Raw genomic sequence first — 22,546 nt, forward strand, 5'->3', positions numbered from 1 at the left:
ATTCTATGACACTACTCCTCCATAGAGAAAGTGCCCCTTCTTTATAATCCCAGAAAGCCCAGAGCTATCTCTAGATATCTCTATACTGCATTATCAAGATCTCTTTAAACATCAAAATTTTTCAAACTGTGGGCCATATAAGAACCATGGTTTTTTATTGTTTTTGTAGATTTTGGGGAAGGGGGGTATTTTGTTTTGTTGTTGTTGTTATTGTTTGAGACAGTTTCTCTGTAGCTTTGGAGCCTGTCCTGGAACTAGCTCTTATAGACCAGGCTGGCCTCGAACTCACAGAGATCCACCTTCCTCTGCCTCCCGACTGCTGGGATTAAAGGCATGCACCATTATCCCACAGAACCATGCTTTTTTTTTTGGTTTTTTGTTTTTGTTTGTTTGTTTGGATTTTTTGAGACAGGGTTTCTCTGTAGCTTTTGGTTCCTGTCCTGGAACTAGCTCTTGTAGACCAGGCTGGCCTCGAACTCACAGAAACCCGCCTGCCTCTGCCTCCCGAGTGCAGGGATTAAAGGCATGCATCACCACCCCCGCCCCCACAGAACCATATGCGGCCAGAACTGGATACAAAACAGATACTAAGTATCCTTTGTTTCTAAAAGCATCAGTCTTCATTACTACCAACTAGCATACAAGAATCAATAAAGGACTTGCTCTAATGCCATAATGATTTCATTTCAGTAAGTCCAAACAGAAACCCCTTCCTTAACAATGCCATGTTAGGCAAAATTTCAAAGAGTATGAGTGATTTTCAGGCATAACCAAAACTTTATTTTTTACAACCCAAACACACAGACCCAATCCAACTAGTTCCAGAACACTTACACATACATTTTTTTTTTGTCTACTAAGCAAACAGAACAAAGTTTTTAAGGGGACATGTACAGAAACAATAGAAGACTACATGTCAGTCAAGTGTTGGCGTCACCATTTCTTGTCTTTCTTTATATCTATCTAAGCTCTCCACCTTTGACTCATCTTCTTTGTTATGTGGAATATACTCAATCTCTTTTTCTGGGTTTGGAAGTGATTTCCCCTTTGGAAGCAAGAAACATTCAGCATTCAAAACTTGCTCAGCAGTCATTGAACTTCTTAAATATATCAAGCTACAGAGGAGGGATTTGACATTATCATCCTGAAAGGAAAAAGAAACATTTTTTAAAAAAAAATAATCAAAATCAAAAGTAATGGTAAAAAGAGGAACAAATCTGTAATGATAGAGGATCCAATTTTTAAAACCTCTTTTAGTTACTGAGAGAGGCTAACAGTAGTTTTCTATTTAGATTTTTAGAGATTCTTTCTAAGTTCAGCTACATTTCATTGGAAATAGATATCTCCAGTGATAAGGAAAACAGAATTTATCTGCCAGGGAAAATGCAAAAGCAAAGAATCACAGCTAAAATAAAATGAGTAAAATTTGAATGAAATTTTCTTTCTTAGGACCGTGAGGGGTGCACCCACACACTGAGACAATGGAGATGTTCCATCGGGAACTCACCAAGGCCAGCTGGCCTGGATCTGAAAAAGCCTGGGATAAAACCGGACTCTCTGAACATAGCGGACAATGAGGACTACTGAGAACTCAAGAACAATGGCACTGGGTTTTTTTTTTTAATTTATTTATTTATTAAGGATTTCTGCCTCCTCCCCGCAACCGCTTCCCATTTCCCTCCCCCTCCCCCGATCAAGTTCCCCTCCCTCATCTGCTCGTAGAGCAATCAGGGTTCCCTGACCTGTGGGAAGCCCAAGGACCGCCCACCTCTATCCAGGTCTCCTAAGGTGAGCATCCAAACTGCCTAGGCTCCCACAAAGCCAGTACGTGCAGTAGGATCAAAAACCCATTGCCATTGTTCTTGAGTTCTCAGTATTTCTCATTGTCCGCTATGTTCAGCTAGTCCGGATTTATCCCATGCTTTTTCAGACCTAGGCCAGCTGGCCTTGGTGAGTTCCCGATAGAACATCCCCATTGTCTCAGTGTGTGGGTGCACCCCTCTCGGTCCTGAGTTCCTTGCTCGTGCTCTCTCTCCTTCTGCTCCTGATTTGGACCTTGAGATTTCTGTCCAGTGGAGCTAACATGTAGAAATGTCAACTGTGAGCACCAGAATTTGCTCTTGGGAAGAAGAGCAAGGATGGCCTGAATCAAGCGACATCACTGACCAAGGTAGAACCGCTACCATTTTAATCCATTCTCCACACACAGACAATCCCAATTTTATTAACGCCACAATTTAGACAGTTTCCTTCAGCTACTTTCAGTGCATCTGATCAATGAAAAATATGGTGCCAAAGAGTAGAGAAAAACCTACTATGAGGACTTAAAAAATAATTCTAGTAGGCAATGGTGGTGCACACCTTTAATCCCAGCACTTGGAAGGCAGAGACAGGCGGATCTCTGTGAGTTGGAGGACAGCCTAGTCTACAGAGTTAGTTCTAGGATAACCAAGGCTACTCAAAGGAACCCTGTCTCAAAACATGGGCATGGTGGGAGGCAGAAGCAGGCAGATTTCTTTGACTTTGAGGTCAGCCTTGTCTACATAGTGAGTTCCAGGAAAGCCAGGGCTACATAGTGAGATCCTGTGTCAGAAAAAATAAAAAAATAAAAATAATTCTAAACTCTGCATGGCAGGCTTCAGTGCTTAAAAGCAACATTTAACTAATGTCGGCACCAGCTCTTTATAGCTGTCACGCATCGTCACCGCTCAGTGAGAGGAGTTTCAGCAATGTGCTCATCAGAAAGAAATTCTGAAAGCAGTCAATTATTCACACCCACAAAGGGTAGGCTTAGGACAGCATTGATGGCTCAAGATGCTGCCATGCTCAAAACCTGAGTTAATACCCAAAAGTCACATACATGCTGAAAGCCAAGAACCAACTCCACACGCATAGTGACACACACAGACTCACATACCCACACATGTGCATAGATACACCAAATAATAAGTGCAAAATAAAATACAAAAAGCAAGAAAGTGGGCCAATGGGATGGCTTCGCAGGTAAAGGGGCTTTGTCGAGCCTGCTAACCTGAACTCAATTCCCTAGTCCCACAAAAAGGAGAGAAGTGACTCGTTTAGGCTATTCACTGACATACACACACATGCACCTACAATACATAAGGATGCACACAAATAGTTAAATAAATGTAACAAAAATGTGTTTCAATCAAATGGCCTTTTCATAAGCTATCAAGTATTCACACAGACACATAAGATCGCAAAAAAATAAAAGTATCCAGAAGGCTGTGGAGAAGAAGGAGTCCTTGTGCAGCATTGGCAACAATTGAAATTAATATAGCTATTATGGAAAACAGTACAGAGAGTCCTCAGCAAGCCCAAACAGAATAATTATATGACTTGGTGTTTTAGTTAGGGTTTCTATTTCTGTGAAGAGAAAGCATGACCATGGCAGCTCTTATAAAGGAAAGCATTTATTTGGGGCCGGCTCACAGTTCAAAGGTTTAGTCCATTGTCATCATGTGAGAAACACGTTGACTGGGAGTATGGTGGTGTTCAGGTAGACATGGTGCTGGAGAATTCTACATCTTAATCCAAAAGCAACAGGAGGTAAACTGTGTTACTTGGTGTAGCTTGAACATATATGGGTCCTCAAACCCGCCTCCACAGTGACACACTTCCTCCAATAAGGCCATCCTTACTCCAACAAGGCCACACCTCCTAATAGTGCCACCTTCCTGTGGGGGCCATTTTATTTCAGACCACCACACTTAATAATCACAATACTAAATATATAGCGGTAGGATTTAAAATCACTATAACATTAAGGTCATGCTCAACTTCCTTAGTGATCAGGGAAATGCAAATCAAGACAACTTTAAGATACCATCTTACACCTGTCAGAATGGCTAAAATCAAAAACACCAATGATAACCTTTGCTGGAGAGGTTGTGGAGAAAGGGGTACACTCATCCATTGCTGGTGGGAATGGAAACTTGTGCAACCACTTTGGAAAGCAGTGTGGTGGTTTCTCAGGAAATTCGGGATCAACTTACCCCTGGACCCAGCAATGCCACTCTTGGGAATATACCCAAGAGAGGCCTTATCATACAACAAAAGTATATGCTCTACTATGTTCATAGCAGCATTATTTGTAATAGCCAGAACCTGGAAACAACCTAGATGCCCTTCAATGAAACAATGGATGAAGAAAGTATGGAATATATACATATTAGAGTACTACTCAGCAGTAAAAAACAAGGACTTCTTGAATTTTGCATGCAAATGGATGGAAATAGAAAACATTATCCTGAGTGAGGTAAGCCAGATCCAAAAAGAGGAACATGGGATGTACTCACTCATATTTGGTTTCTAGCCATAAACAAAGGACATTGAGCCTATAATTAGTGATCCTAGAGAAGCTAAATAAGGAGAACCCAAAGAAAAACATATAGGTATCCTCCTGAATATTAACCTTCATCAGGCGATGAAAGGAGACAGAGACCCACATTGGAGCACCGGACAGAAATCTCAAGGTCCAAATCAGGAGCAGAAGGAGAGAGAGCATGAGCAGGGAACTCAGGACCGCGAGGGGTGCACCCACACACTGAGACAATGAGGATGTTCTATCAGGAACTCACCAAGGCCAGCTGGCCTGGATCTGAAAAAGCATGGGATAAAACCGGACTTGCTGAACATAGCAGACAATGAGGACTACTGAGAACTCAAGAACAATGGCACTGGGTTTTTGATCCTACTGCACGCACTGGCTTTGTGGGAGCCTAGGCAGTTTGGATGCTCACCTTACTAGACCTGGATGGTGGTGGGGGTTCCTTGGACTTCCCACAGGACAGGGAACCCTGATTGCTCTTTGGGCTGACGAGGGAGGGGGACTTGTTTGGGGGAAGGGGAGGGAAACGGGTGGCGGTGGGGGGGAAGAGACAGAAATCTTTAATAAATAAATAAATTAAAAAAAATAAAATCACTATGACAGGTGAAATATAAAAAAAAATCTTTCTTTAATGGGACAGTGGTTGGAGTTTCATATGAAAATTTCACCTCTCTACTACCCAACATTTTACGGGAGACCCAACCACTTAGGAAGGAAAAATTAAAAAAAAATTTAAAGAACTGAAAGAAGTAAACCCATCTCTATTTTAATGGTACACATGTAAGTTAAAGCATTAAGATATCCATTAAAAATCATCTGAATAGTTAAGAATAGTTAAACAAAATAGTTGCAAAGCGTATACTCTGAAGACAAGATATAGCTGAAGGAAATCAAAGGTTTCAGTAAACAGAAAACATTCAATGTTTAATGGACCAGAAAATAACACCGATAAGGAGGGACAGAGTGAAAACAGTCCTTATTAGATAAACCAACTTCTTTGTAGACATTGACAAACTACCGCTGAACTTTATGGATCAGAATAATAATCCTGACTCTTTAAAAAAAACAAAGTGTAAAAATTCTTATTTCCCAATTTTGAATCACTATAGCAATAATCAAGACAACATGATACTGGCAAATGAACAGACACAGTTACTCTGTCCATGACTGCTGATGGTTAGACTTGTATTTTAGCAATACAAAAGTCTAACACTCTCATTGATATTAGACATCCTCAGTGATCTGTACTCTAAATCAGCATGTAATCACTAAATCAGCTTGATCAAGAAAATCAAACAATATTCTTCAGTGCACAGTATGCAAAGCTGTAAATTCTGCAGGTAATGTGGACCATATGCATTTTAAACTTACAATGGGTTTATAAGGATATAATCATAAATGAGGAGCATCTGTAAGACAGTGGAAAAGAAATCAGAGTCTAGAAAGAAACAGAACTATCATCTACTGGTTCTGACAAGGATGACATGGTCATTTAATTTTTACAAAAGTCTTTTCCACAAATTATATCAGGACAGATAGCCACAAGCAGAAGACTGTAGTTGGACTATTACCTCTTAAAATATACAATTTACTTCAAAATAGATCAAAGATCTAAATATAAAATCTTAAATTATGTAACTGTAAAAAATATCTTTTAGATTTGACAAATTTATATTTGACAAAGAATTCTTGACAATAATCCCCAAGCACAAACAACATCAGAGAAAGTTGTGCTTCATGAAAATTACAAACTCTTGTGCTTTAAACAACAATATCAAGAAAATGAGAATCCCACCCACAGGATGAGGCAAAATATTTGCAAACCACGTGCCCAATATGTCATTTGTTTCTAGAATACATAAGCAACCATTAAAATTCAAAAATCAAAGGACAACCCAAATTTTTGAATGTAAAAAACAACGTAAGAATCTGCACAGGCATTTCTCTGAGAAAGACGTCACAAATCTAAATAAAGACTATGAGATGGTACTCCCATTATGATCTCTAGAATCAAGACTTTTTTTTTTCTTAAATCTCCTGAGTAAATTGTGAACATGCAGGTCACTGGAGAGGGGAGAAGGAAGGGAGGGGGGTGAGCAGAGAAAAATGTATAGCTCAATAAAAACAATTGTAAAAAAAAATCAAATTAAACAGAATTAGAAAACAGATTAACAGTTAAGATTGAAGAAATGCAAATACTGAGAGGTAGCACAGACAATGTAGTGTTTGTGGTTTGGTCTGACACATAATACTATACTTAAAACTACTAAGTTATATACTCTAGGTAGATAAACTGTAAGGTTAGTTATCTCTTTTGAAAGCCATTTTTAAATTATTTAAAGCTTTACTGAAAGGCATACCATATCTGAATAAATTTTAAGATGCACTAAAATTAAAGGAAAAATTTTTAATTTGAGAAAATTAAAATGTCAAACTATGAATGAACCATGATAAAAAGACTTCAACTGAAAAATATATCCTGAACCTTTCCTTCCTTAAATTGTTTCTTTGACATATATTTGATCGCAGCAATAAAAAAATGTAACAAAAGAAAATCTGTACTGAAAGTAGGGGTCAGTGCTGTTATAAACCTGGCCCTGTAGTTCTAGGGTCTATGGAACTGGTTTGCAGGAGGAGTATGAAAGAGTTTAGATCTTGGTGTTAAAATCCCCTAGAGTTCCGCAAGCAGAGCACACTGTGCTTCTAGTGGGGGTTAAGAAGATAAGAATGCCAAAACGAACGTGGACAGTGGCAGTCTGGTCCATGAGGTTTCAGAGGGGAACAGGATTCTTAATGTGAAGTGGGACAGATGCCTTTGATGGTTTGAAAGAAAATGAGCCCTAGTAGGGAGTACCACTAGTAGGTGTGGCTTATGTTAGAGTAGGTTTGTCATTGTTTGAGAAAGTGTGTCACTGTTGTGGGCAGGCTTTGAGATCTCCTTTGCCCACGTTGCCTACGATCACAAATGTCGAACTCTCAGATCCTTCTCCAGCACCATGTCTGACTTCACGTCACCCACCATGACAATAACAAACTAAACCTCTGAAACTGTGAGCCAGCCCCAATTAAATGTTTTCCTTTATAAGAGTTGCCATGGTAATAATGTCTCTTTACAGCAACAGAACCTTAACTAGGTACATTCTGCCCATATTCTGAGAACATGAGTATGAGGAGAACCTAAGGAGTGATGCACTAATGTATTTGGTGGAGGAAATTTCAAGACAGACCATTCAAGATGTGTGGAATTAGCTACTGGTAACTTTTCTCATCCAGATCTACAATGCAGGAGAACAAAAAGTAAAACAGAAAGATATAAAAACAAAAATTGTAGTTAGTCAAAGAAAAGGCTGGGCAAGATTACATTCCTAATTTCACTTCCTGCTCCAATCCTGGTAGCCCTAATACCTACCTAGTTCAAGTCCTGGTACCAGACAAGTGCTCAACATAAGTTGGCTAAAAACATATATGGATGACAAAGTACTATTGACGACATTCATGAATTTCAAAGAAAAGATATAGTTAGGCACTTACAAAAAAAAACAGGAGTAAAACACTCATTTCAAAACAAAATATCCTTGAAACATATAGTAAATGCTATTATTTTCTTATTACATAGATGCTTTGTTAATTATCTGGCAGTGGCTTAAGTGGGATACTTGAATTTTCTTAATACTTATTTCTAACACTAGTTTAAATTTCTGTAAAAATTAGGGAACATTTTCATACACTTATAAATTTATATTATTAGATATTTCAAATGAGTAAATAGTCAAAGGAAACCTACCAAATGAAACTGATCCACTTTTGGGATTCCATCTTCACTTGTCTCAAACTCCTGATTATGAACAGAAAGCTACAAAAGAACACAAAAGTGAATAGGCTCCAAAAGTATCTAAATGAGTTGTTCTCAACCAGGGTCAAATATCAGATAGCCTGCATATCAGATATTCACATTACAATTCATAGCAACAGCACAATTACAGTTATGAAGTAGCAACAAAATGATTTTACAGCTGGGGGTCACCACAGCATGAGGAACTGAATTAAAGGGTCACAGCATTAGGAAGGTTTAATTAGCAATAGATACCAATCTGGACTACTTTCGGATATAATCAACCCCATAGCCCATTGGCTGCATATATCTTAGTATAACCAGGAATGAAACCCAACATTTTGTAGATTATAACATCAATTCCACAATGTCCAAAGAGTGGATGTTACTAGATTCTGGTGAGTAGAGAAGAGCTCATAAGAAATCACATTTATCATGAAAGATAAAAGAACTTAGTAAAAATCACTTACATAAATAGCCAAATAGTTCCTGAGGCATGTACAATGTTGATCAGCTCATAGACATACCACAAATAAACACTGTAATACTTCCTTGCTTTCTAAGTAAATGTTCTAGGATCTAGAGAGCTGGCTCAGCAGTAAGAACACTTACTGCTCTTACAGGGGACCTCGGAGCTATTCCCCGGACCCATATGGTGGTGCATGCCATGAGTAACTACAGTGCCATCTCCTGACTTCTGTAGGACCAGACACACACACAGTGTACATATATGCAGTCAAAAATACTCACTTGAATGAAAATGAATAAATCTATTTTTTAGAAAAAGAAAATGTTCTAGAACCTAGTAATCTATGTCATATTGGCTTTACCATTCTCCAAACTTAAATACCAAGAAAATAAATCATGTGAGTTTCCTTCCATTCTAACACTTACCTTCTGTTCCTGAAATATAAAATAAACTTCATTTGGGCTGGGCGGTGGTGACACACACCTTTAATCACAGCGCTCGGGAGGCAGAGGCAGAGGCAGAGGCAGGTGAATCCCTGTAAATTCGATGCCAGCCTAATCTACAAGAGCTAGTTCCAGGGCAGCTAGGACTGTTACACAGTGAAACCCTGTCTTAAAAAAAAAAAAAAGATAAACTTCATTTGTCATGATTAGTTCTACATCAACTTGGTACAAGATAAAGCTATCTGGAAAGAGAGACTCTCAATTGAGAAAATACCTCTAAAAACTGGACTATGGGCAAGTCGTTGGGCATTTTCTTGATTAATGATTGATGTAGGAGGGTCAAAACCACTGTGGGTGGTACCAACAATATAGGTGGGCGTAAGAAAGCAGGCTAAGTAAGCAAAGAGAAACAAGCCAGTAAGTAACATTCCTCCATAGCTTCTGCTTCAGTTCTTGCTTCCAGGTTCCTGCCCTGACTTCTTATGATGAAGGATTTTTTGGAGGCCCAAAAATGTGAGCCTATTTCCACCTTGACCAAAGGTTAGAGAGTTGGAACTTACCTCTACTCTTTCAAGGTTATTTTGTTTCCACCTCAAAATAAGTTCCCACCTAGATTCAGATCAGAGAGTTATGCTCTCTCAAGGTTATTGTCAACAGGTGTAGCTAACAGCCAGACTTTGTATTTCAGGAATAAAGAAGGAGATATGTTTCTACTCCAAACAAAAGTCTAAGGATCCAACTAAGTTGTCCAGTTCCCTTAAGGAGATAACATTGGATTCCACCCCAAGAATGGTTTGCCTACAGAATGTTTTGGTCTAGGGAGTGAGCATGATTTGTATTGTTCTAGCAACAGAATGTTTAACTATGGATGTAGCCTGTGACCTTCAACTGGTCTTGTATCATGTTAATGCAGGTTTTTTTTTTTTTAACCTTACTCCTACTCTTGGGGTCAGGGGTATTTTAAGCATTTGGAAATTAAACGCGGATGACTTCAGTATTCACTATTCTGTGTTTTCTGTTTTATTATTTTTACATCTTTGTACTCTTTACTTATATTTCTAATCTCCATGCCCCTAACCTGGCAAATGGTAATTCTGTCAAGGCTGGTCCCCAACAATATTTCTATATGGAAATATAACAAACCTTTTTCTCTCCATATTTCTTTTGATCATGGTGTTTTATCACAGCAATAGAAAGCTAACTAAGACACTATTAAATACACTAAATTTTTTACATTCACAAAGGTATTCTAAGTTCTATATATTTCATCACCCAACCCTAACAACCATCAATTAATGATTGTTATTTTCCTATACACAAAGCCATATTCCATATTTGCTACTATTTTAGTGGTGATAAATATAAGTATACAAGTACACGTGTATATGTATATGCAGAGACCAGAGATCTCAATTATCCTTCCTTGGAAGTTATATTCATTACTTTTCAATTGCTGCAATAAAACAGCATGACCAAGGCAACTTGTAAAACAAGTGTTTAATTTAATTTGGGGTTCAAGGTTACAGAGAGTTAGAGTCTGTAACCATCATGGCAGCAAGAGCAGCAAACAGGCAGCACAGCACTAAAGCAGTAGCTGAGTATTCACATCTCCATACATAAGCATAAGGCAGATACACACAATGGGAATGACGGAGTCTTCTGAAACCTCAAAGCCCACCCCCCAATGATATACCTTGTCCAACAAAGACACACCTAATCCTTCCCAAATAGTTCCTCCAACTGGGGAACAAGTATGCAAACATGAGCCTATGAGGGTCATTCTCATTCAAACCACAAGAGCCATTATATGCCTTGTATTCTGAGACAGGTTCTTTCACCATCTTGATACTCCCAAATTAAGCGAGTCTGGCCAGTGAGTCCTAGAAATCCACCTGCCTCCACCTCCTCAGTGTTAGGATACAAGTATACACCAAACATTTCCTGTTTTACATGGGTTCTGGTGACTGAACTCAAAGCCTCATACTTGTATAGCAAGCACTTTACCAACTGATCTATCTTCCCAGTCCACATATTTATTTCTTCTGAGGTAAATACTATACAAGTCATAATTTCATCTATGAACATTTTACTACAAGAAAGAGAGCACTGATGGGACAGGGGCATTGTGGACCCAGACCCTCCATAAACTATACTGTCACGAAACTCAAAGCCAATGTCACAGGACAATATGCTGAAACCTGACCATCAACTACATCTAGTCTACAAGGAAAAAACTGTGAAGCACATATGCACAATAAGCAGCAAGGTAGAAACTTCAATGCTGAAATATACTTTCACATGTGAGTATTGCCAAAAGGCCAGAAGCAATTCTAGCAGATCTTCAAAAAACTAATATCAATGCTTCCCAAACTATTCCACTAAATAAAATTAAAGGGGTACCATATATTCTATTTATGAAGCTAGGATTGCTGGGTACCCAAACCAAACTAGTGACCACAACAACAACAAAAGAAAATTACACCTAAAGAGCATCCATGCAAAAGTGAACAAAATTTACAAACCAAATTCAAGAACACATCAGGATCACTCACCATAGCTCTATTCCAGACATGCTGGGAAGGTTCATCATATTCAAACCAGTAAATGTAATAAAAGGACTCAGACTATCATCTCAATGAATGCAGAAAAGGCTTTTGACAAAAATCCAACATTCTTTTAGGATAAAAAGCCCTAGAGAGACTAAGAAGGAATATATACCAACACATTTAAGGTGATATAAGTCGATATTCACTGTCACACTACGTAGGTGGAAAAACTCAGTACACTCCCACTAAAATCAAAACAACATAAAAATATCCACTTTACCCACTCTTATTCAATACAATGCTAAAGGTCTTAGCAAAAGCACTATAAATAAAAAGGAAACAGATCAGAAAGGAAAAATGCAGTCAAAGTGTGAAGTAGTAAGGGCAGCGGGGCTGCGTCCCCAGCACCCCGGCTGCCTGCTTGGCGGCTAGCTTATGCCCCGAAATAATTACACGGACAATGTATCCTTTTAATCACTGCTTGGCCCATTCTCTTCTAGGCTAATTCTCGCATATTAATTTAGCCCATTTCTAATCATCTGTGTGTAGCACCCCAAGGTGCGCTTACCGGGGAGATTCTAGCCTATGTCCATCCTGGGTCGGAGCTTCATCCCAGGAGCGGGGCATGGCGTCTCTCTCAGGCGTTTGCTCCGGAGAGGAGAGCTGTGGCGTCTCTGAGCTCACTTCCTCTTCCTCCCAGTATCCTGTTCTGTTTTCTCCTCCCACCTATCTTCTAACCAATAAAATGGGCCAGGGCAGTTCCTTTATTAGCCAATGACCTTCCTCCATCAAAAGTGTATTTTCAGGTGATATGATTCTATCCATATACTAAGGAGACTCTGAATAATCCACTAGAAAATTCCTAGATGTGATAAACATTGTCAGTTGATAAACACTGTCATTTAGTTAAATGGCAAGATTTAAAATAAACATATATCCCCCTACATGCCCTTCACATGTATCAGTAACAAGATGAGAAATAAACCAAAAGATACAAATCTCTGTCAGGCAGTGGTGGTGCACACCTTTAATCCCAACACTTGGTAGACAGAGGCAGGCGGATCTCTGTGAATTCAAGGCCAGCCCGCTCTACAAGAGCTAGTTCCAGGATAGGCTCCAAAACTACAGAGAAACCCTGCCTTGAAAAAAGTACAAATCTCATTCATAATTTTGAAAATCCTCCTTGGAATAAACTGAACCAAGGAAGTAAATGACCTCTACAAATAAATTTTTTTAAACTCTACAGAAACTAAACCATCTCCCATGCTTGTGGATTCAAAATTTTAATATGTAAAAATGGCTATATTATCAAAAGCTATCTAATGATTCAATGTATTCCCAGAAAAATAAAATGATGCTAATCTCTCACCCAGAACAAAAATAAACTCCATGTAAGATCTGAAACTCTGAAAATGTTTAAAGTAAAAATGTGGGGGGGGGGGGGGGGCCTAGGGGCTGGAGACATGGCTCAGCTGTTAAGAGCACTGGCTGTTCTTCCAGAGGACCTGTGCCCAATGGCAGCTTACAACTGTAACTCCAGTTCCAGGGTACCTGACATGCTCATACAGATACACATGCAAGTAAAACACATAAATGGAGGAAGGGAGGGAGGAGAGAGGAAGGGGGAGAGGGAGAGAGACAGAAAGAGAATGAAAGAGGGTAGGGAGGGAGGGAGGGATAGAGGGAAGGAGGGACGGAAGGAAAATTTTTTTTAAATGACAGATTAAAAAAAAAAAGCCCAGCAGTAGTGGCACATGTCTTTAATCTGACCATTCAGGAGGCAGAGGCAGGTGATCTCTGTGAGTTTAAGGCCAGTCTGGTCTACAGATCAAGTTCCAGAAGAGCCAAAAAAACCCTGTCTTGAAAAACTAAGAAACAAACAAAAAATAACAACAAAAAGAAAAAGCAAAAGGTAGGCAAAATACTTAAAGATCTAAGTATAGACAAGAATTCTTTAATAGGACTCCTGTCACTCAGGAAACAATGCCAAGAGTTAACAATGGTGACCTCATGAGATGAAAAAGCTTTGACACAAAAAAAGGAACTGGTTATTTGAATAAGAAAGATAGCTTTCATGTTCTAGTTAGCGTTTTTTGTTTTGTTTCCTTGACACAAGTTAGAGTCTTCTGAGAAGAGGGTGCTGTAAACCTCTTGAAGCACAAACTGGCTACCCTACCCCACCACATACACATACACACACACACACACACACACACACACACACACACACACACACACTCATTCACTCCAGGCCATAAAACCATTCCTAGTCTCTGGAGGTGTCAGCAGCTTGACCCTCAACCCCAGACTTCACGAAAGGCCTTTCCCAGCCCCTTAAGAGTGGCTAAATTCTGTCCTACAGGGGCAGGGCATACACGTGTGTGCACACACACACCAAGATCAGTTAACAAAATCCCTCCAATCCCAGGCCACCCTAGAAAGCTCTGCCTGCCCCAGAAGGAAACCCTATATAAAACTGCCTCCTGTTCAGTTCTTTGCTGCTTCCCTCCCAAGAAGAGGCAGCCACCGTTTTATATCTTTTCTAATAAATCTCTTGTGTGAGGTTTGTTGTGTGATGTGACTTTGTGGTATTCCTTGGTTCCCAACTGCCAGGATACCTCTCGCCTCAGAACTGTAACACTTACAAGGTACCTCAATTAAGGAAATGCCTCCATTAGACTGGCTCATAGCCAAATCTATGGAGCATCTTCTAGATTAGTGATGTGGGAGGGTCCAGTCCATTGTGGGCTGTGTCATCCCTGGGCAGGTGGTCCTGAAAGCTATACGAAAGCAAGCAGAGCAACCTAGCAAGCAGTGTTCCTTCATGACCTCAGCTTCAATTCCTGTATTCAAGTTCCTGTCTTGGCTTCCCTCATGAAGGAAGTAAGCTATAAAATGAAATAATAAACCATTCCCTCCCCAAGTTGCTTTTAGTCTGGTGTTTATCACAGCAAAAGAAAGCAAACTAAGATATAATTGAGTGGAAGAAGTCTTTGCCAACTACAAGTCTAAGAGGAGATTAATATCTAGAACACAGAAAGAATTCAACCAAGTAAACGAGAAACCAAACAACCCAGTCCATAAATAGGTTTCATAAAATGAATAGATTGTTATCAAAAGACTGTTATACACAAATAACTAATAAATACATTTTAAAAATCTGTTCAATCCTGTTATGGTCCATGAGAAATCCCATAAAAGACCACCAAACATGTATGCGACCAACAAGAGCACTTAATTCCTACATGCAGGGCTCAGACCATCTAACAAAGTGGTAAAACGGCGACCCCAAGCAAAGCTCACAGGCTCCTTATGCAAGAACAGGGGAATTCCAGGAAGAGGAGGTTAATCTGGGGGCTGATTGGTGGGTCTCAACAAAAAGTTTATGGCTTGCTATAGGATTGGTTGGTGCCTTAGTGGTTAGGGGCTTTCCAGCAACAGAGTGGGAGAAGCTATCTTTAGCTATCTTAAGATTGCATAAGGCTGCAGGGTGCTTACTGATTATTGGTTGTCCCTGAGTTGTGGTCTTTCCAAATCCTGCTTGTTCAGTTCCAATAAACTAAAACAGGGGCCTGGTCCCTGACAGGGCTATTAGGAGCCTGGCATGGCGTTGGTTTGGCTCCTTGGCTCTCTCAAACCCCATCTGCCATCAGAGAAATACAGATTAAAACTACACTAAACTGTTAGCATACACCATTAATCCCAGCACCCTGGAGGCAAAGGCAGATAGATCTCTGTGAGTTCGAGGCCAGCCTGGTCTACAGAGCAAGTTCCAGGACAGGCTCCAAAGCTACAGAAAAACCCTCTCATGAAAAAAGAATAAATTCTCATCTCAACCTAGTCAGATTGGCAATCATTAAGAAAACAGCAAGTGCTGAGGTGACAAAAGGGAACCTTCACACTGCTGGAAGAATATAAACTAATCCAGCTACATGGAATTCAGTATGGATGTCCTCAATAAATAGAGATCTACCATAAAACCCAGCTGCATCACTTCTGAATAGCCCAAGAGCTCAAAATCAGCATATCACTGTCAATTTGATGATTTAGAATTGCCTACGAGACATACCTCTGGGAACATCTTTGAGAGTTTGACCAGAAAGGTTTAAATGAGGACCCAATCAATAAAGGTGGTGCCAATGAAGACTGGGAGATACCTTAGTTTGCAAAGCATTTGCAATATAAACATAAGGACCCTAGCACCAACATCAAAAGATGAGGCAATGTGTGCCTTTAATCCCAGTGCTGGACAAAATTTGGCCATTTCTTGCAATCTATCACTTCTGCTTGTCATCTACACACCAGAATTTAAGACAAATACAACTGGTGTCATCTTGAGTTCTTCATTTATTTTTACCTAATTATTTCAGATTAGAAATACCACTGCACATTTATCCCCCTTTGGTGGGGGCATTTGCCTATGTCACCATAAAGATGAAATAAAGTATCAGGCTTATGGTTATAAGTAGGGATCAACAGCATGGAAAGGAACAGCAGTGCAGTATTAACAGCAGCTAGAGACCAGGGGAAATGCAGAAATGCTAAACTTCTGGTCTGAAAAAGAAAACAGGAACCCTAACAATAGGCACCAGGAAAGACAGTAGGAAAAAAGGGAGAGGAGATTTTCTTCAGTAGGGCTTTAAGCAAAAAGAGAAAAGGAAAATTATGGCAACCTCCATGAGTATTCCATTTGGCAATCTGTGGAAATACAGATTAAAACAGGAGATCGGTGATCGGTACAACAGACAGATACTAAACAAGAGCCTTTGTACTTTTTAAATTACTTATCAGTGGTGTGGCTGGATTTTTATATATTCAAGCCACAAAGGCCTTCCCCCATCTCCACTGCCTGAATAAGCAATAACATTGAGAAGTTGGAGACTCAGTAAACTGGTTAGGACCTGAACAGACCTGGAAAGCCCAGGTCTATGTAGCAGGAAATGTAAGCAAGCTGAAAGAAAAGCAGCCTGATCTGAGGAGGAGCCAAGGAGCAGAGCAGGAAGGCAAAGGCAGAGAGCACACAGGGCCACTACTTGCCTGTGCCTTTTCCCTCAGCACAAACTTTAGGCTGTTTCCTACACTCTCTGAGTCCCAGACACAACTCTAAATGCCTATCCCCAGCATCTCCCACACCTACACATGCAGGAGCAGGTTTGCTTCTGGTGACAGTAAATGCATAATGAGTGAAAACACAGGCTCAGCAGGTATGAGCTAGAGGGTAGTTTCTACATTCAAAGAGCTCCAAATCTACATGGGAAAATGCTAGCAAGAATTCAGCAAGGCAGTGGTCATAGATGCCCTGGTAGTAAGGGCAGAGAAGAGCTCACTTTCCAATGGCCTTCAGAGAAAAAAATGGGATTACTATCTTGAATATATAAGGAACTGAGAAAATCTAAACACAAATGTGGAATATACAACTCTTCAGACCAATATCTGGCTGCAAGCAGTCATGAGTTGATGTGGAGCTCACGTCCCACTCCAACAATTCACCCTGATAACATTATCAAAGAGAAGTAACATGAAAGATATGGGGCAAACCAAAGAGGAAATTAGTTACAGGAGGTTAAATAGTGACATTATGTCACATGCATGAAAACTGATGTGATTTGGAAGGTACTATTTGTTTGATATCTTCACAAACGAATAGACAAAGTTTTACAGGGTGGAGGAAGAATCTGCATTCTGTAGCTGTTTAGATGGAATAGTCTATATTGTTTGAATATTTTATACTTCCCTACTTTATTTTATATAATATTAAAGCATTTTTCTCTAAAATCAAGAAGATAAGGGTGTCTACTCACAACCCTTTTATTCAATACAGTGCTAAATTCTTAGTTAAAGCAATAAAGCAAGAAAAGAAATAAAAGGGATACAAAAGCAGAGAAGTTAAATTATCCATCTACAGATGATATGACCCCATATTTAAAAGCTCCTAAAGAACTCACCTGAAGAAAAAGTTAATAATCAGAACACAACCCATTTAAAACCAGGCAAAAGTTATGAAGAGATTTTAACAAGTATATAGAAAACAAAATATGTTCAAAATAATTACCTATATGGGCATGTATGCATGTGTGAAATGCATGTGCCTGTTGCCTGCTGAAGTCAAATGAGAGTGTCAGATCTCCTAGAATGTTAGTTACTCATGGTTTGTGAGCTATCATATGGTTTCTGAAAACCAAGCCCGGATTCTCTGTAAGAACAGTGTTCTTATAAGCATTGAATCATCTCTCTGAGCCATATTTTTATAATTTTAAATTTCCTATCTTCTACTAGTATATAAAAAAGATAATTACACTGAAATTAAAACTGTTACCTTGATACATACATGTTAGTTCTAGAAGATTTTATGTATATTCCTAAAAATATTGTACATTGTTAATCATTTTATCTGCAAATAAACATGGCTTCATTTCTTTGCTTTTAAATTGAATGATTCTTTCTTTTGCTCATCTGTACCGGCAAACTATAACTTCTGCCCCAAATCTGTTTTTCCGTACAAACTATAAGCTACATAAAATTCAAATTTCAACATCCACTAATAAACTATTATTGGAACAGGTCACATTCTTTTGTTTATGCATTGGTGCTACAGCGGAATAACTCCATACTGACAACACATACCATGCCATAGAGTCTAAAAATGCAATGAGCTGACTCCTCATAGAAAACATTTGTTCATCCCTGGGCCAGAGGCACCAGTATAACATTCACTAGAAGAACAGATAAACTTCCTAATACTCAACCACTGAAATTCTCAATCACTAAACCATCTTTCCAGTCCCCAATCACTCAATTCTCAAGTGATGGGTAACATCTAGTATACACTAAAAGCAAAAATATACCTAGTGCTCATTTAGCATTATTTTCCACACATGCATGAATTTCTTCTACATTACTATAAAATAAAATCTTCACTGTCAATACTGACTATAAAAAACTAAGAATAATGTAATGCCTATAATTTGTATCCATCTAAATTATAGAAAGTGTATAGTAGTAAAAAGGGTATTAACAGTCTATGATTGAAAGAACGTTTTTAAAAGTTCTAATCCTGAAGATGGCTACGTGCTTGCCACCCAAGAATGAGTTCCTGAGTTTAATCCATGGAACCCAAGGGAAAAGAAACCCTGGGTCTGATTGCACATGCCTATCATCCTAGTGTGGGGAAGGCAGACAGGCAGATCCCTGAAACTCACTGGACAGCCAGCCTAGCGGACTTGGCAAGCTCTAAACAATGACAGCAGAAGGAGCTCCCGCAGCATGTGCTTCATGGTCTCTTAAAGGCTATTGGCTGAAGGAGCAGAAGGAGCTCCTGCAGCACAGTGACAGACCATGTCAACAAACCAAATAGATGACTCCTAGTAGCTCATCCAAAGTTGATCCCTGATCCCTACATGCAAACACACAGGTACATGTGTACTCCCACACAAACATAACACACACATATCCATATCCACAAACAAAGTTTACTTTTAAAAGTTACACCATTATTCTTCATCCAGAAAAATGGCTGAAAAATCACTACACTTATCCATTTACATTCTGAAACGTATGTAAATTACTAATGATTTTTTAAAAAAGCAACATACCCATAACAAAAGGCAGCCATAAGCATATAAGTCTGAACTTGCAGAAGGAGGTTTCCCAATTTTCAATTCAGGTGATATCAAACTCAATCCACCAACCATCATGTTCACTGAAGCTCGCTGACTCTACAAAAACAGTATTGTAAGCATTTTAGAGACAAAACAGTTGAGGGCTTTGTGTAAATGCCTCTGTTCTCAATTTAAAGTTCTTTTGAAATATGTCATTATTTACCTCTAAAATATCTGTACAAAGAACTGGTACACTAATGTTTTAGTTAGGGTACAATTCATAATAACGAATTCATAATAACTGAGAAGCATAAGCCTACACAGCTAGGCTTGAGGGTACAGACTTGTAATCTCAGCTAAGGCAGGAAGAGCACTATGAGTTCAAGACCTGTGCTACAAAGATGGTTCAAAGCCAACAGTTACTACCCAGTAAGACCCTGTCTTAAGTAAACCAAAAGAAGTATAAATCCAAATATCTATCCACTAATGAAAACAAACACCAAAGTATTACATACGCATACAATTAAATACATTTGGTCATAAAAAGAATTATATCCTTAAACATGCAGCAACATACATTAACTCTTTGAAAGTTACACAAGTAACAAAAGTGATTTACAAAAGGTCAAGTGCTGCCTCATTTTACTTTTATAAAATTACAGAATAAGTGAATCCAGAAACACAAAGTTTATTACTGGCTTCCAAGGCCTGAACAAAAGCAGAAATGAAAATTAACTGCTAATCAGTGACTACTTTGAGGTGTGATAAAAATGATCTGGAATTAGACAGTGGCAATTCATAAAGTGGCTAAAAAAATAGTACTGAATTCTACATTTTCTACTACATTTCAATAAAGTTGTATTTTAAATGGGAATTGTTGATTTAGCCATTCATATTATACACATACTTCAAAACAACAGGCTATATATAATAAACATATACATCTTTGTCAACTAAAAATAAAAAAAAAGGAAATTTCTCCCTTGTGATTATATTTCTAGACTTCGTATTCCACATATACAAATAAGAGTATCACATTCTCTTAATTGTCTGGACTTTGTTATCTCTACAAACTGCCTATTGGGAGATAATATGGCACCAAATTAAGCTATGTAGCTGAACCTAGACTTAAACAAAAATACCCATGGTTCTCAGTCTTCTTCTTATGTACTATATTAATAATAGAAAAGCATGTATATCTGAATTTAATCTGTGAGAGAAAGGCACACAAACAGAAGGAGGTTCTTATGTGTTTTCTAGCAAGTGTTTTCTGAAAAGAAAAATAATGAGCAATGTCAATGCCATTGAGTAGGTTAGACTGTTTCTGTATTTATGGCAAAAACACACAATGCTCATCACAATCTAGACGATTGTTACCAATACTATTTGTACAACATGGCACACCTTAACTGAAAGTACAGATCTTACAATACATTACCACTTTGTGTGGAAGTTTTAAACCATTTATTAAAAGGTTTCTGTCCAGTACAGCTATGGTATTTTACCTCAGATTTGGTGAAGTCAAAATCTCCAACAATTCCTTGTTCACGATTTAAGGCAAATACATTGTTTTGATGAAGTGATCCATGAATTATGTTAGCATTGTGCAATGTATGAAGGCCTCGGGCAACACCTTTCATGACTTTTAAAGCTTCCTACAAATAAATATATATGAAAGAGATGGAGTTAAGAAAATTGACAACTCATTTTCATGTATAAATTTTGTCTCTGTTAAGATTGTCCCAGAAATAAAGTAAAGCTTCCTTCAAATTAAGGATATATCACAGACAAAGAATTAAAGGCTAGATAAAGCTTAACTATGTGTGGTTGTTTAAATAATAATGGCCTCAAGTTTCAAAAGCCCATGTCAAGCCCAGCATATCTATCTATCTCTCCCACCTTCCCTCCCTTCCCTCCCACACCAGCCTGTGGATGTATGTAGCGCTCATACATGTGTTCCAGTCACATGCATGCCACCATTCTTTCCCCACGATAACAATGGAATAACTTTCTGAAAATGTAAGCAAGTCCTTGATTAAATGCTTTCTTTTACAAGAAAAAGAATGACCTCAATAGGCTAATGTTGGTTTGAACACTCAGTCCCTAGTTGGTAGACCTAGTTGAGAAGGATTAGAAAAAAATGACCTTTAATTAAAGGAGGTACATCACTCAGGGCAGACTAGAGATTTCAAAAAAACTAGAGTCATTCCCCAGTTGTGCTCTCTGCCTCCTTTCTTTCAAGATAGGAGCTCACACCTTTCCCACCACCATGTACTCTCTGGAATTTTAAGTCTAATTAAATGCTTCTTTTAAAGTTGCCTTCCTTATGGTATTCTACCACAGCAATAGAAAAGTTAAGTAATACTCTATGTAACTGGCAACATCATAAGTGGTCTTTGCACACATGCAGGCACATGAAATGCATATGCACATACATACATACACACACAAGCTAAAGCAACTTAAATTATAAATAACCACCTCATAAAGTATCTAGAAGAGAATAAAATAATTTTACTAAATAGGAAGAATCAGAACCTCCTCTAAATTTAAAATAAAATCTAAAGCTGCCACTTTCAAAGTATCAACTACTGTCATAGGCAGTTACACATAGCACAGCTTAATGGTTGCTAAGTCTGGGCTCTGGAACCAGAAAGACCAAACTTTAAGTTTCAGCTCTACTTCTGGATGAAGAGGTTCTATACAAGTCACTTAATCCTTGTACAGAGCTGATAAAACAATGAAATAGAATAATGCAGGCCAAATATTTGTACAGGACAGCATGTAGTATTAGGTGTTGCTGTGGGATAATGCTCTTGTACACTGTAAGATCTGTCACTCATATTGGTTTAATAAAATGCTAGTTGGCCAGTAGCAAGGCAGAAAGTACAGGTGGGGCAACCAGACCAGGAGAATTCTAGGAAAAGGAAAGGCAGAGATACAGTTACTAGCTGGATGCAGAGGAATCAAGATGAGAATGCCTTACTGAGAAAAGATACCAAGCCATGTGGCTAAATAGAGATAAGTATCATGAGTTAATTCAAGTTGTAAGAGCTAGTTAATAATAAGCCTGAAGCCGGGCGGTGGTGGCGCACGCCTTTAATCCCAGCACTCGGGAGGCAGAGGCAGGCGGATCTCTGTGAGTTCGAGGCCAGCCTGGTCCAGAAGAGCTAGTTCCAGGACAGGAACCAAAAGCCACGGAGAAACCCTGTCTCGAAAAATCCAAAAAAAAAAAAATAATAATAAGCCTGAGCAGTATGCCAAACAGTTTATAAATAATATAAGCCTCTGTGTTTCTTTGGGACAG

General features: G+C 38.8%; 1 protein-coding gene across 1 annotated transcript in view; it reads right to left on the reverse strand.

The window, feature by feature from the left end:
- Positions 1-920: 920 nt before the first annotated feature.
- Stk31 (serine/threonine kinase 31) overlaps positions 921-22,546 on the reverse strand; it is a 64,079-nt gene continuing 42,453 nt past the window's right edge. The window contains 5 exon segments of the mRNA XM_041640561.1: positions 921-946; positions 949-1,144; positions 8,136-8,204; positions 19,234-19,356; positions 20,745-20,894. Of these exon segments, the coding sequence (XP_041496495.1) occupies positions 921-946; positions 949-1,144; positions 8,136-8,204; positions 19,234-19,356; positions 20,745-20,894 (564 nt within the window).

This window comes from Microtus oregoni, unplaced genomic scaffold, assembly GCF_018167655.1.
Source record: "Microtus oregoni isolate MIOR12 unplaced genomic scaffold, Mior012 000064F_ref0000363, whole genome shotgun sequence".
In the NCBI taxonomy this organism is placed as follows: Eukaryota; Metazoa; Chordata; class Mammalia; order Rodentia; family Cricetidae; genus Microtus; species Microtus oregoni.